We start from the raw sequence: 14,418 nt of genomic DNA on the forward strand, positions 1-14,418 counted from the left end.
AGTGGAGGTCATTACAAGAGCTAAAATCAGACTACTAAATGGAATGCTCCAAAACTGAATCTTATGGTCAGGGACAATTACGGTGAGGAGAAAAGCATCTCAGAATGCATTTAATGTTGGATTTCAAGACAGTAGAGAACTTCAGAATTCAACATGTAGGCCAATGTTTCTGGAAGATCGACGTGTCAAAAACTGTGATCCAAAAAAATGTCTGAAACTGTTAAACCAACATGAAAACCAGAGAGCTGTTTAAAGGAGAAAAGACTGGAATATTAGAGAGAAAAGCGTTTTGTTCGATGAGTAACGTGATATTTATTATATGATACATTTCAAGCAGTAACAATTTAGACATTTATACTACGGTCATAAGAAAAAGAAAGTACGCCCTCCTTCAATCCCATTTGTATTTAACGTTCTCTAAATCACGTGCTCCTGCAATGAATAAAAAACATACAGTTAAAGGCTTTCTTTTGCTCGTTACCTAATAAAACCACTCTACTCGTCTATGCTGTTTATTCCGGTTTAAGACATTTTTATTGCGCCTGCTTGACCTTTTATTTCCATTTCATTTCCAAGCGGGATTCCGGTCGTCACTGCTGCTCGAGAAAGCGACTCTAATTGAAACCCTTTCGCAGCTAAAATGCTAAAGGTTTTTTTTTTTCTGCCGTGGCCATCTTGCTGGTCCTTTAAACCTTTATCTAGCTCATTGATTCTGGCTAAGAGGATTGTGTGTCGAGGGTTATCATTTTAATCTGACCTTTGGTCAGCGTTATTTGAGGTCGATCACATCACCGTTTCAAGCCAAAATGAAACAGAAGTGACGGCCAAAGCTGCGCCACTCAGACACGGTTTCTTAGCAGCGAGGGAGTCTTTTTATAGACCTCTAAGCGTCTCTAATTTTCCGAGTGGCAGCAAAAGCCCATGGGTGAAGTGGGAGACATCCACCGCCATCTGCCTGCTCTTTGTCCCTCACAGAGGAATCCGATTGAAGACAGCATACTTTGTTCTGGCGCCTGTTTTGCTTCGTTTCTCCCCCTTCACCTTTTAGTGCCTTTTCCTCTATTGCTTTCTCGGGTTTTTACCGCCTTCCCCTCGCACAGCCTCAGGTCGAGTCTTTTCATTACTCATGTTAAAGGAAGTGCACAGAAAATAAAACAGAAATAAGGTTTGACTTTTCACGACTGCTGTTATTTATTAGCTGTGACCATATATTTAGGATGACACAAGCTTATAGCAAACAATTCATATATAAATATATTAGAAAATTACAATTTGTCCATTTTTTGTTTGAAGTTACACAGTTTGTTTTTAAATATTGTTACACTTGTGGCATTCTTTCTCCTTTTCTGTCTGTCTGTCTGTCTGTCTGTCTGTCTGTCTGCTTGTCTGTCTACTGTATCCATCTCTATCCGTCTGTCTGTCTGTCTGTCTGCTGTATCCATATCTATCTGTATTAATCTCCGTCTGTCTGTCTATCTGTCTGTCTACTGTATCCATCTCCGTCTCTCTGTCTATCTGTCTGTCTACTGTATCCATCTCCGTCTCTGTCTATCTGTCTGTCTACTGTATTCATCTCCGTCTGTCTGTCTGTCTGTCTGTCTACTGTATTCATCTCCGTCTGTCTGTCTGTCTACTGTATCCATCTCTGTCTCTGTCTATCTGTCTGTCTACTGTATCTATCTCTATCTGTCTGTCTGTCTCTCTGTCTGTCTGTCTGCATCTATCTATCTAGCTATCGAACATCTCTCGCTGTCTCTCTGAGTCAGAAAACCATAACTAGAAGCCTAAAATTGAAACTAGTTGGACAGGTTGCGTGGTCTAGGATCATATTTAAATACAAGCCACTCCTTAAATACACTCTGCCTAAAACAGTGATAACGTCAGGATAAAGTCGGGTCTCACTAAAGAACTCTCTCACAGGGCAACGCATTGTGATTATGATAATCAGCTGCAGTAGACTGTGGCTAACAGAATGCCACGTCTTTGTTTTCAATTAGAATTTGTTCACTAATAAATCACTCGCTTCTCTATTATCCCCTCCGCTTCCTCGTTCAGCTGGCTGCTCTTTAATAAAGCTAATTAGTGGAGCACAAGGACTTGAAATGAAGCGGCCCAGGTGAGAAGAAACTCTGCCCGTCTCCTCCTCTCTGGAGTCGGTTGATAAATGGCATTTCAGTTCGGCAGCGACACGCACCGTTAATTGAATCAAAGTGTTCATAACTCGGCCTGTCAAAGAGATTTCGGGCGCGCGGGTCCGGTGTTAAATGACGTTCTGGAACTTGGAAGTGTCGAAGTAGCCGTTTGTTAATGGCACTGTGGACAAACGTAGATGTCTGTTGTGATTGTGGTTTAGATTAACTGGTGAAATATCAGAAACATGTTCTTCTAAGCTCAGAGCAATAGTCAAGGATTCTTATATCTCATATATGGTATATGGGATTTGTGATGTCTCTCTTGATTATGGTCTTATTACACTCCCGATCTCTGTATTAGCGACACCTGTAGAGGCGTCTCTTAGGGTAACTGTACAGTCAACCAGTGATCTGTGTGAGGGGAATATTGTATTATGCATGTTTAAAATAAAAGCTTTTGCTTATGTAGTGATTAATGTTGTTAATCTTTGCGTTGGATGTGATTTGGGTATTTAACAGGAGTCCTTGACCTCTGTTTAAGCGATGTGGAAAGCATTCATATATGTCATTTTTATGGAATCTCCTCCTATTATCTTCTGACCTGTAAACACCAGAAGAACAGGTGGTAGCCATTTGTGTGAGGAAGATTTGGAGGGACAGGAATGCATGTTCATGCTTGAAGAAAGTGTGATGGTACAATATGTGACGATTATTCATTTGTTTATCCAATCAACTGTCCTTCATTTAGTTAAATGAAAAATTAATATGCATAAATGTGTCTAATGAAGTGCTTGTGTGATGGAATTTCAGATTGGTAGTTCTTTGAGATTTCACTTGAGATACGGAGCGACCTGAAAAAGCAATTCCAATAAAATATAAAATTTTTTTACACTTATTGGCCTAACTTCATTTTAAAAGGTGGATTTCAATGGCATATGGATGATGAATATCTATACAGACACTGCATGAAATCATGCAGAAGCAGGTCAATGGCATCAAGATCTGGCACAGACTTACCCAGACAGCTGTATTAAGTCCCTCCTAATAATGAAGCTAATAATTAAACAGTACTGAATCATGAAAATGTGCAAAATGAAATAAATATGAATAAATGAATTTATAAATAAAATGAATAAATTATAAATAATAACTATAATATAGCGCTTTCCGAGCAGCATTCAGTCTCACAGGAAATTATAAAAAAAAATGCACGTGGTGTCAGTGGTTTGCCTCTAGAGGCCGCTCCCGTATCTCGTAATAACATCTGACATTTATTCTGGAACCCGGAAAAACTATCGGTATGGGTTTTTGCTGATCGTTCCAGTCAACACCACATGCCGTTTTTGATCTATTTCTCTTTTTCCTCTCAAATTCATTTTGTCACATTAATCGAAATATTTTATATTGATAAACCATATTTCCTTGTTTTTTTTTCTCTCTCAATGTTCACTTCCCTGATTTTGGTTCCATGACATCAGCAGGCACAATTTCTGAATTGAACCGTCCACCATGATGAGCTGATCAGACAGTTGAAAGTTAAGGCGTTATGGAGTGTTCCTAATAAAACGGTTAATACTTGTATACGAACAAGTTTTCGTGACCACTGATTTATATTTATTTAGAGGATTTTGATGAGTTGCAGTAAGAACATTTTCAAAGGGGATCGCAGGAATGAGTTCTCGGTGGAAATTCTCCTGGTAGCATAGAAAGCAAAGAAAATGCAGTGCGGCTTCAAAACTACATACTGCTGCTGCTGCTGATGCTTTTTTTTTTCCCCCTGAAAGTTATTTTAGCAAAAGACTTGCCATCCATTTCCATGAGCGATTGCGGCAGTTAAAGTGTTCCAGGAGCGTCAGCGCGGCCACGTTTCTGCGCTCACGGCTTGCGGTAGAAGGCTGTAGATAGATGCTACACTCGTTTCACTGCACGCTATTGAACGCCATTCATTCCGAGGCTCCGGCTGCAGAGCTTTATTCTCAAACTAACAAATGGCTCGTGGCAGCTATGTGTTTGTCATGCTCACAGTGTGTGTGTGTGTGTGTGTGTGTGTGTGTGTGTGTGTGTGTGTGTGTGTGTGTGTGCTATGCAGAGAGAGAAAGAGAGAAGCTCATCTGTCAGAGTTGAAGCCTTTTATCTGCAGCTCTACAGTATGTGCCTTCCAGAACCTCATTCTAGCGAGGAACTACTTTCGGACAGATTTCTCTCGGAGAAGCTGCTGATTTAGACCGCTCTCAAACATCTAGAATTGACGTGCTTCATCTTATCCACACTATATGGGCAAAAGTATTGGGACACCTGCCGTCATTGGATGCAGCAGCATTAGGATTTTCCTTCACTTGAACTTGGTGACCCAAACCTGTTCCAGCCTCACGATGCCGATGCTGATATAAGAGGTTGTTGCTCAGTGGTTAAGGCTCTTTAAGTTACTAATAGGTAGGTTGGGGGGGTCAAGCCCCAATATCACTAAGCTGACACGTTTGGGGCGCTTGAGCAAGGCCCTTAACCTCTTAGTGCTCCAGGGGAGCTGTAAGATGGATGAGACTGCGCTCTGACGCTCTGTTTGTTATGAAATTATAATATACATTTTATGATTTTGACACAATTCAATCTTTTTATGAGAAATACTTTTTTTATTACATTTAGATTTAAAGCATTTAGCAGAAGCTTTTATCCAGAGCGGCTCACAGTTTTCTCACTTATACAATTGAGCAATTGAGGGTTAAAACAGATCGGTGATGATGGAGGGATTTCAACGTACAACTTTCCCTGACCACTTATTGTACGTTTACATTGTCTTTTTGGTAATAAATGCGTATTGACCAATAGAGTTAAAGATGTTTATTGGCTAAATATTAAAACACACACACACACACACACACTTACACATCTGTATTACCCAAATAAGGTTTAAGAAATCTAAACTAATAAAAAAAACATTCTATTTATTTAACTTTATTTAATCAATTTAATTTGTGCTATTTTAATTGATTACTCAATTTGATCAAAATTATAGTGTATAAAATTAATTAATTCAAAAGTAAACTGTTGATGTTAAAAAAAAAAAAAAGGGCAAGCAATATTGTTTTGCATTTCTTCCCCCTGACCGAACCGAAATTTTACCGAACCGTGACTTAAAACCCGAGGTGCGTACCGAACCGTGACTTTTGTGTATCGTGACACCCCTAATATCTACTGATATAATGTGTGATAATTGTGAACCATACAAATGTGTTTTGTCATATAGTGTACATTCTGGACCCGACATACCTCATGCTGAATACAGTGGAATCGATGTATTCAGAATAAAAATAAAATAGTTGCATTCAGACTTTATAGATATTTGATATTCTTATAAGCATAAAATGATTTCCACTCTCATAAAATCTCTGAAGGTCAAAGAACCATATTAATTTCACAACGCGTCTGGAAGAGGGACCTCATGTCAGCGAGAAAGACGGATATAATTTCTAATCAGGACTGCAGAATGTGCAAAACTCAGTCAGGCATTTCGATACGACTTCCTGTGAACTCGCTGCACAGAAAACCGTTCCCTCGAGATCCTGATTGGATCCTGACACGTGTCATCTGTGAGCGCACGTGTACTCGGACAAAGTCCTGGCAATTACGAACCACGAAAAGGCTCACAGAAAAGCGAAGCGAGTCGGGATGCAGGTGTGCCATAACGTATACACACTGGCCAGTTTATTAGGAACGTCTGAACACCTGCAGTTATCCATTATGTATGAATGTATATGTATAATTTATTTAAAAAGTTCAAGTACTTTCACTCGAGTAAAAGTTCAAAAGTTGTTGCCTTCAAATGTACTTAAGTATCGAAAGTACTATGATATTATTATGGCTTTAATGTTCCTGTTATCATTTTATCAACATTTTTGCTCAATCAACATTGTTTATGTGAAAATACTCTAATGTTCCTGAGATTTGAATGTGAACTGTAGTGAAGTTAAAGTAAAAGTCTCCCCAAATAGAAATGCAATCTGCACTAGAAAAAAGGAAATGCTTGTTTCACAGTGGTATAAATATAAATTCAGGCCACAATCAAGATATTAACATATTGGATTGTGTGTTAAATTGATAGTTACTGTGTATTTAGTCACACGCCCCAGTTTTTCCATGCTTCTGGCATGTTTCTGAATTAGGTTACATATTCTTCTTTTCTACTTTACTGACAGCTAAATACCGTTTTTTATTTCTTTTCGACTTTGCCTGAAATTTAGTGTTGTCTAAAATAAATAAATAAATAAATCACTCTGCCAAATAGAAAATGTAGTTATTACGAAAACCCCTGCACTCATTGCATGCCGACGTTCTGACACATTTCAGCGGATTCTGAAGGTCTTCAAACACTTAAACCACATGCGCCTCGTCTCCTCTGTAATCTTGCCATCACGCGCACAGCGTTTTTCTCTCCGTCAGTCCGAGTTGTGTAAACTCTTCAGGATTAAATGTCGATTCTCTTTTTTCAAGGACTTTCTGCCTCTCACTTTCGACGCTTTTGTTGACAACAGACATTTCAGACGGACTCGTTCGGCTCTCAACTGCAGCACAACAAACGGCCGAAGGAGGAAAAGTGTTTTTGTGAAACGATCCAATTATTGCACGTGTTAACAGTTAGGATTTTATTTTGACAGTTGTTGCCTGTCTTACATGTGAAATCGAATTGGAATTTTGTCCTCTTACCGACGGCTGTGCACACGCTCTACAGTTCTTTACGCGTTTACATTCGCCATCGTTCTGGAGTCCAATTAATCCTGCCGTAATCAGACTCGAAGTTTATGGAGAGGAAATGCAGTAATGACTTGCTCCAGTGCAGAGGACAGTGGACATATATTTAAGAGCTCTGCATTGTCCTTCATTGTAGCGAAAGGTTCTTGAACCCCCATTAATACCTGCTTGCGCTCAGATTTACAGGAGACTTTTGTAGACCCCTGTATCGCCCCACCCCCACCACCCACCAATTTTCAGCTGTATTGTTACACGGGTGAATCCACCAGGCGGCCGCATTTCAACATGTCTTTTCTCTGTGTTTGCTTGCATGCATTATTGCGACCTCCAGGAGTCGCCACAGGAAGGCGTTATTACCAGGGACATCCATCGCACCTTCCCCGCTCACGACTACTTTAAGGACTCGGATGGTGACGGTCAAGATTCGCTCTACAAGATCTGCAAGGTAAGCAAAAATACTGATTTAAAAAACTGTTCAGGTTTCTCTTCTTTCACAGGTCTTTCACACTTCTCCATAGGATTTACACAAGCAAATGACTTATCAGGTTTAAATATATCTCACCAGCTCTGAGAACGGTTCTGGCTGGAATTCAAATCGCAGCTTCTTGTTAACGTGCTCAATAATAGCAGGAGCCTAAACTTCTACTTCTCTGAAGGCCAAAAACAAATGACTGAACAGCTTTAATCAGGTGTGACAGACACAAGGGCTCATTGTGGATACGATTGGGCATCGTTGGTATACCATATGGACGAAAGTATAGGGGCACATAACATTTTAGGGAAGAACCGCATGCGGTGGGAAAAATTCATCATTTGTCCCTATTATCTGTGTTTGTAATTAGCTAAGATGCATTCCAGTCTGAGTTTATTTGCATATACTGATATGTCTGTATGCTTTACTCTGTATGTTGATGTCACTTTCCTGATGTTCTTTAAGAAATTGAGAGTTTAATAGTGTTTATTTATTTATTTATTTATTTATTTATTATTAACGATAATACATCCAGAAGTTCATGTGAGCAAACTAGGCCTTGGTCTCTGAGTGGGAGGCTTGGTGTTAGAGTGACACTTGCCAATCATGGAATTCTGTGAGCTTATGTATGCAGAAGAGGGCAGATAGCACTTTCCTTAGAGCAGACATGCCCAAAGTCCGGTCCCCGGGCCAAATGCGACCTGCGTTCATATTTCCACTGGCTCCAAGCCTCTGTCATAAAATCAATAATATATGGCCCGCCAGTACTGTTGTCCACATTATAAAATACATGCATAAAAAAAAGTGCCGCCGTTTCCATGACAAGTGGAAATCGGAATATTTTTTTCACTGAGTTACGAAACAACTGTGTCTGCCTAATTTGCCAAGAGACTGTGGCTGTGTTCAAGGAGTTCAATATAAAGAGGCACTACCAGACGAAACAATTGAAAAATTGAAAAAACAGGTGAAAAATTGAAGCAACTTCAAGCTGGTTTAACGGCACAGCAACGCTTTTTTACAAGAGCCATTGAGTCGAATGAAAATACCACAAAGGCAAGCTATGAGGTGGCAACACTGATTGCCAAGCACTGCAAACCTTTTACTGAGGGTGAATTTATTAAAGACTGTGTGAGGAAAATGGTAGAGAACATTTTTCCTGAGAAAAAGCAACAGTTCGCCAATGTTTGCCGGCTCGTAGCACTGTGTCACAGAGGATTGAAGAAGTTTCATCTGATATTAAGAGACAGTTGGAGGCAAAGGGAGTGGAGTTTGAATTTTTTTCGTTAGTTTTTTCGTTAGGGTGTCGGAAGCATGGATGCATCCGACACCCCTTAGTTACTGATTTTTTTTTTAGAGAGGAGTGGACAGTGAAATGAACGTGAGTGAAGAGCTACTTCACCTCCAGAGCCTTAAGGACCAAACAAGAGGGACAGATTTATTTGATTCTGTTTGTTCCGCCGTAGATGACATAAAACTACAGTGGAATAAAATCACAGGGATTATTACGGATGGTGCACCTGCCATGGTTGGCGAGCACAGTGGATTAAAATTCATGCTGGCCCGTATGACGTTTTTTTTTTTATGTCAATATGGCCCCTGAGCCAAAAGGTTTGGGCACCCCTGCCTTAGAGTGTATAGCTGCCATGTGGACTAAATAAACATTTTGTCTCCTCTCATGTCTGCAGGCTTACTCTGTATATGATGAGGAGATTGGTTATTGCCAAGGCCAGTCTTTCCTGGCAGCTGTGTTGCTCTTGCATGTAAGTATTGATCCCTTGTATTAATCTCAATATTTGTATTACTTTTTTTAACAATAACGATAATTAGTCGATATTTTGCTGAGTGTGTATTGTACTTATTGGACTTTAAGGACCATGGACAGCTGACTCCTACATCATATTTTTCATATTCTGTGTTGTGGTCAGTTCGCAGCAATGACAGATTAATGTTTTCCAATAAGTTAAAATTGAATTTTACGTTTTATGGGCATTTTATACCCATATGCATATAGGCAGTAGGAGCAAAAGACTTGTTCAAGGTGGAGGTTGGACTGCATCAAGGATCGGCTCTGAGCCCTTTCCTGTTTGCACTGGTGATGGACAGGTTGACAGACGAGGTCAGACAGGAGTCTTCCTGGACTATGATGTTTGCGGATGATGTTGTAATTTGTGGTGAGAGTAGAGAGCAGATTAAGAAGAGCCTGTAGAGGTGGAGGTACACGCTGGAGAGAAGGGGAATGAAAGTCAGTAGGAGTAAGACAGAGTACATGTGTGTGAATGAGAGGGAGGGCAGTGGAGGGGTGTGGTTGCAGAGAGAAGAGGTGGAGAAGGTGGAGAAGTTCAGGTACCTGGGGTCAAAGTGAAGAAAAGAGTGAAGTGAAGTGAAGAAAAGAGTGCAGGCAGGGTGGAGTGGGTGGAGAAGAGTGATAGCAGGAGTGATTTGTGATAGAGGAGTATCTGCAAGAATGAAGGGGAAAGTTTAGAGGACTGTGGTGAGACCTGAGATGTTGTATGGTTTAGAGACGGTGGCATTGAGTAAAAGACAGGAGGTGGAGCTGGAGGTAGCAGAGCTGAAGATGTTGAGGTTTTCGTTGGGAGTGACGACAATGGACAGGATTAGAAATTAGTTTATTCGAGGGACAGAGCATGTAGGACATTTTGGAGACAAGCTGAGGGAGGCGAGATTGAGATGATTTGGACATGTGCAGAGGAGGGACATGGGTATATCAGTAGGACAATGCTGAGGAAGGGGTTGCCAGGAAGGAGGAAACAAGGAAGACCAACGAGGAGGTTTATGGATGTGGTGAGGGAAGACATCCAGATGGTTGGGGTGAAAGAGGCAGATGTAGAGGACAGGGGGGAATGGAGACGGATGATCTGCTGTGGCGACCCCTAATGGGAGAAGCCAAACGAAGAAGAAAAATAAGTTTCCTTAAAGACATTTTTTTCTGAAAGTGTGCCTCATTTTTGAGTCAAATTCTTACATTTAATAGTCAATTAAAATAATAGAGATTTTTAACAAATTTTTGACAAATAAATTGCAATGACTCATTTACTGTTGCTCAGAGACACAAAACAGTGCTGTGATTTTGTCTGGAAACATTTTTGTTAGTGAAACAGCAAAAACAGGCCAAATGTGGTGTCTTAAACTCAGGTCTCAGTAATATACACTATATATATAAATTTGAGGACACCGTACTATTTTAAACGTCTCATTTCATGTTTAATCCCCTTTAGCCGTAACCTTCACTCTTCTGGGAAGATGTTTCACTAGATTTTGTGGAGATTCCTTCAGAAACAAGGCTGTTAGTAAAGTCAGGTACTGATGCATTGCCTTGCTGGAGCAGGTTCAGGTCTAATAGTTCAAATGAAAAAAAAATTTCTTCCCACCGTATCCAAACACGTCCTATACAATTGTGTGCCTCCAACTTTGTGGAACCACAAATAGGAAAAAAAAAAATCTTGTCCTCATACCAATCAAGTAACTCTTTCAACATTGTACATTTTAAGCATTAAAAACCAGTACCCTTACGATTGAGTAACATTTCTGCAGAAGCTCTGAGTGCAAGTGTGTATGTATGAAGGGTTTGTTTTTCTACCCTGGAAGCCCAGGAGGTGACAGGAATATTAATGCCTTAGACTGTCTACCTGCAGGAGCCCATTCAGGACACACACACACAGTCTCTGTGATTTATTCCCCACCTTAACACTCTCTCCCTCAGATACAACACACACACACACACACACACACACACACACACACACACACACACACCCCCCCGGTTTACACCACCGTACCAGACAAACACTTTGAACAGCAACTTTGAGCAAACCATTTTCCTTTAACCACATTATGTCAGAGTAGTGACATCTCGCTCGCTTTCTTTCTCGGCTTTCACACATTTCAAATCTTTCAAATAGTCACTTGGCAAAACTCCGTCAAAGCCTCTGGCTCACTAAGGATCCTGTTATCAAGTTTTCTCCTCATCCGCTACAAGTCCTTTATGTAACACCAATCCCGCTTGACCGCTTCATCTTGTTCTCAGCTTCCCGCCGACTTCCGTTCATCGATTCTTCATCTCCATCACTGTTAACAGTACGTCTTTCCTCCTTCTGCTCCCGCTATCTCTGTAAACTCTTCTCTCACAGCCGCTGCTTTCTTTCAAACTCTCCTTCAACTTTGGTCTTTTTCCAGTAACTGTTTAAGGATATTGTTTTGATTATATGTTTGGTTTAACTTATTAACGTGATAAGGGTAAAGGGGTGTAACGGTACACGTATTTGTACCAAATGCAGTTCTTTTTACGTGCGGAACATACAGTGCGAGTTTCCAGTATTTTTTACAAATTATTTTTAAACTTGAAAACGTACACACACAAAAAAAAGAAACTTTGTACAAATGTCACTAGAAACATGCATTTAATCATCATAGATGATATTAAGGCTTTTAGGGAAACGTCTATGGACTCTGAGCGCAGTGAGCTTAAAACTAATTCCAACTTTGCGAAAGGATAAGAACCAGAAATGATGCAGTACAACAGTAAAACCACTCTTTGGCCTGTGTGTGTGTGTGTTTGTGTGTAGATGCCAGAGGAGCAGGCGTTCTGCGTGCTGGTGAAGATCATGTACGACTACAAACTCCGGGATCTCTACAGGAACAACTTCGAGGACCTACACTGCAAGTTCTACCAGCTGGAGCGCCTGATACAGGTTCATACGTTCAAAATTCTTATGATGAAACCAGAGTCTGAAGGTTGGTTATACAGTGCAATCCAATAATATTGAAACCATCTGTACATATGAGTAAAGACGTCTGTGAGATATTTGTCTTTTATTGTTTAACTCTTTATCTTTATTTAAAAAATAATCACTAAAATATTCCGTTCTCAGTGATATCAAACCATTGCAAAACACAACAGTATCTTTGTTTAATTATGTGTTCCATAATTATTGGCACCCCTCAATCCTTTGTTCTACCTGCTTTTGCTCAATGACGGGTCTCCTGCCTGAATCAGTCCACCTCTTTCTAAAGACCCACGTCCTGAGAATCCATCAATATTATAGAGAAACGCAGTAGAACAGAGCGCTGCATCACAGACCATCTAAACGAATGCCATTCGTTAAGCAAGAAACCCAATAAACACCCTTGTAGTTCGATGTTAAACTCACTAAATGACCTCGGGTTTTCTGTGCGTTTTCTCTGTATCACGGTTTTCCTGGGAAATTTGAAATGAAAGGCAAATAGATAGGATAGAAAACGCAAAAAATAAACGGTTCATAGTGCAGAGCCTTTTTTCTTTCTCGAAACCGTTGGGGTCATGGAGGTGACATGGAGGAGCTCAACAACCTTTTGCTGCACTTCACAGCTGTATTATTTGATCTTATCCATTGGGATGAATGACTAAGGGAATTTGGATAATGTGAACCTCATATGTTGACCCCTGTGAAACAGGAAGCCGTGGTGAAGTGGGAGCTCAGTGGTTAATTCTCTGGGTTACTGATTAGAAGGTTTTCAAGCACCGCTTAAGCAAGGCCCTTAACCCTCCAGGGTGTTCCAGGGGTGCTGTATAATGGCTGACCCTGTGATCTGACCCTCACATATCCGAAGACAGAATTTCACTATACTGTGATGTACACGTGACAAGTACTTTTCTTTTTAAACTCATTCTCGTCACCCAGGTGTGTTAAAATAATATAAAATATGTATAGTAATATTGTTTAGGTGAGTGGCGAGTTCGACAAATCGTGACGTCTAGACGACTGGGTCAGATCGCTAATTATTTACACACTTTTATATAACTAGAATAATATTTGAATTATTATTAAGAAACTGGAAGTGTGGTCGTTTTTCTTTTTTTTTCTTTAAACTGTGTAACATTCGGTGTGATATAAAAGCCGGTATCTTCCCAGTTCCTGTAAACTGTCAGCGAGTTCCTGCAAAATAGCTTTTAATTTTGTGTTTAAACGAATTCAGCCTCAAAACCGACTTCTTTTCAGCACTCAGGACAATGGAGTTAGTATTGATAAGTTCCCTTTGACTAGAGAGTTCGCATCGATCGGTTCGGAGATGGTTCACACACATGCACACACACACACACAGGCCGTGGTGGGCAAGCAGGAGGTTTTCTGTAAGAATTTCCATCTTTTTTTTTCTTTTTTTTTATGCAGTCTATTCACACCTTACTATAAAATTGGTATGTGTGTTTTGAGCATCCAATTGTACATATAGCCACCATTTGCTCTTACAATAATCGCCACTCTTCTGGGAGGACGTTCCACTAGATTTTGTGGAGATTTCTGGAGATTAATTCAACCACAAGGTTGTGAGGTAAGGAGGCCTGGGGTGCAGTCAGCGTTCCTGTCCATCATGTTGAGAGGGTCAGAGCTTTGTGGTAACAGTTTGGGGAAAAAGCACATTCGACTGGAAAATTGAGGTTTTCCATATAAAAATATACTGTAAAATGTACATTACAGTATATTTTGTAATGACCGCCCCAAACACTGCCTTTTAAAGTCACCCTCTTAAAGTCACTATGTAATGATGCAAAACAGGTTCACGTATTTCCTGCGAACAGTGTGCAAATAAGACTGTGGTCCTTTTTCTTTTTCTTTTTTTTTATCATCTGCAAATTACTACTAGATCACACAGAGTATTGTGTACAGGCCTGTATACAGTATAAAGGAAAAAAATAGAAAATAAACTTCAGAATAAAAATCCATGATGTTTGATTTGTTTTGGGGTTTTTTTTCATACAGAATGAATAATATCGCTGCTCTTAACTGTTTTTTTTGGGTTTTATTTCTCTGTGTGTAGGAGCAGCTCCCAGACTTGTGGTCTCACTTCCAGGATCTGAATCTGGAGGCTCATATGTACGCCTCCCAATGGTTCCTGACTCTCTTCACTGCCAAGTTCCCCCTCTGCATGGTCTTCCACATCACCGACCTGCTGCTGTGTGAGGTGCGCAAACCATCGTTATTTCACAGATTACATAATAATGTTATATAGCATCATAAAAACTACAATCAAATGTGCAATGTAATAAAGAAAAAAAAATTACAATGAAATAAA

General features: G+C 40.1%; 2 protein-coding genes across 4 annotated transcripts in view; both read left to right on the forward strand.

Moving 5' to 3' along the window:
• rab3b (RAB3B, member RAS oncogene family) overlaps positions 1–14,418 on the forward strand; it is a 346,193-nt gene that overhangs the window by 168,108 nt on the left and 163,667 nt on the right. The gene's annotated exons all lie outside the window — the stretch shown is intronic.
• Positions 1–14,418, forward strand: part of rabgap1l (RAB GTPase activating protein 1-like) — a 109,844-nt gene that overhangs the window by 61,920 nt on the left and 33,506 nt on the right. For all 3 annotated transcript variants that reach the window (XM_083559054.1, XM_083559055.1, XM_083559056.1), the window contains exons 14-17: positions 7,210–7,323; positions 9,036–9,110; positions 11,934–12,059; positions 14,164–14,307. In XM_083559054.1, the coding sequence (XP_083415180.1) occupies positions 7,210–7,323; positions 9,036–9,110; positions 11,934–12,059; positions 14,164–14,307 (459 nt within the window). The remainder of the gene's footprint in view (positions 1–7,209; positions 7,324–9,035; positions 9,111–11,933; positions 12,060–14,163; positions 14,308–14,418) is intronic.

Source organism: Silurus aristotelis (genome assembly GCF_946808225.1).
Source record: "Silurus aristotelis genome assembly, chromosome: 13".
In the NCBI taxonomy this organism is placed as follows: Eukaryota; Metazoa; Chordata; class Actinopteri; order Siluriformes; family Siluridae; genus Silurus; species Silurus aristotelis.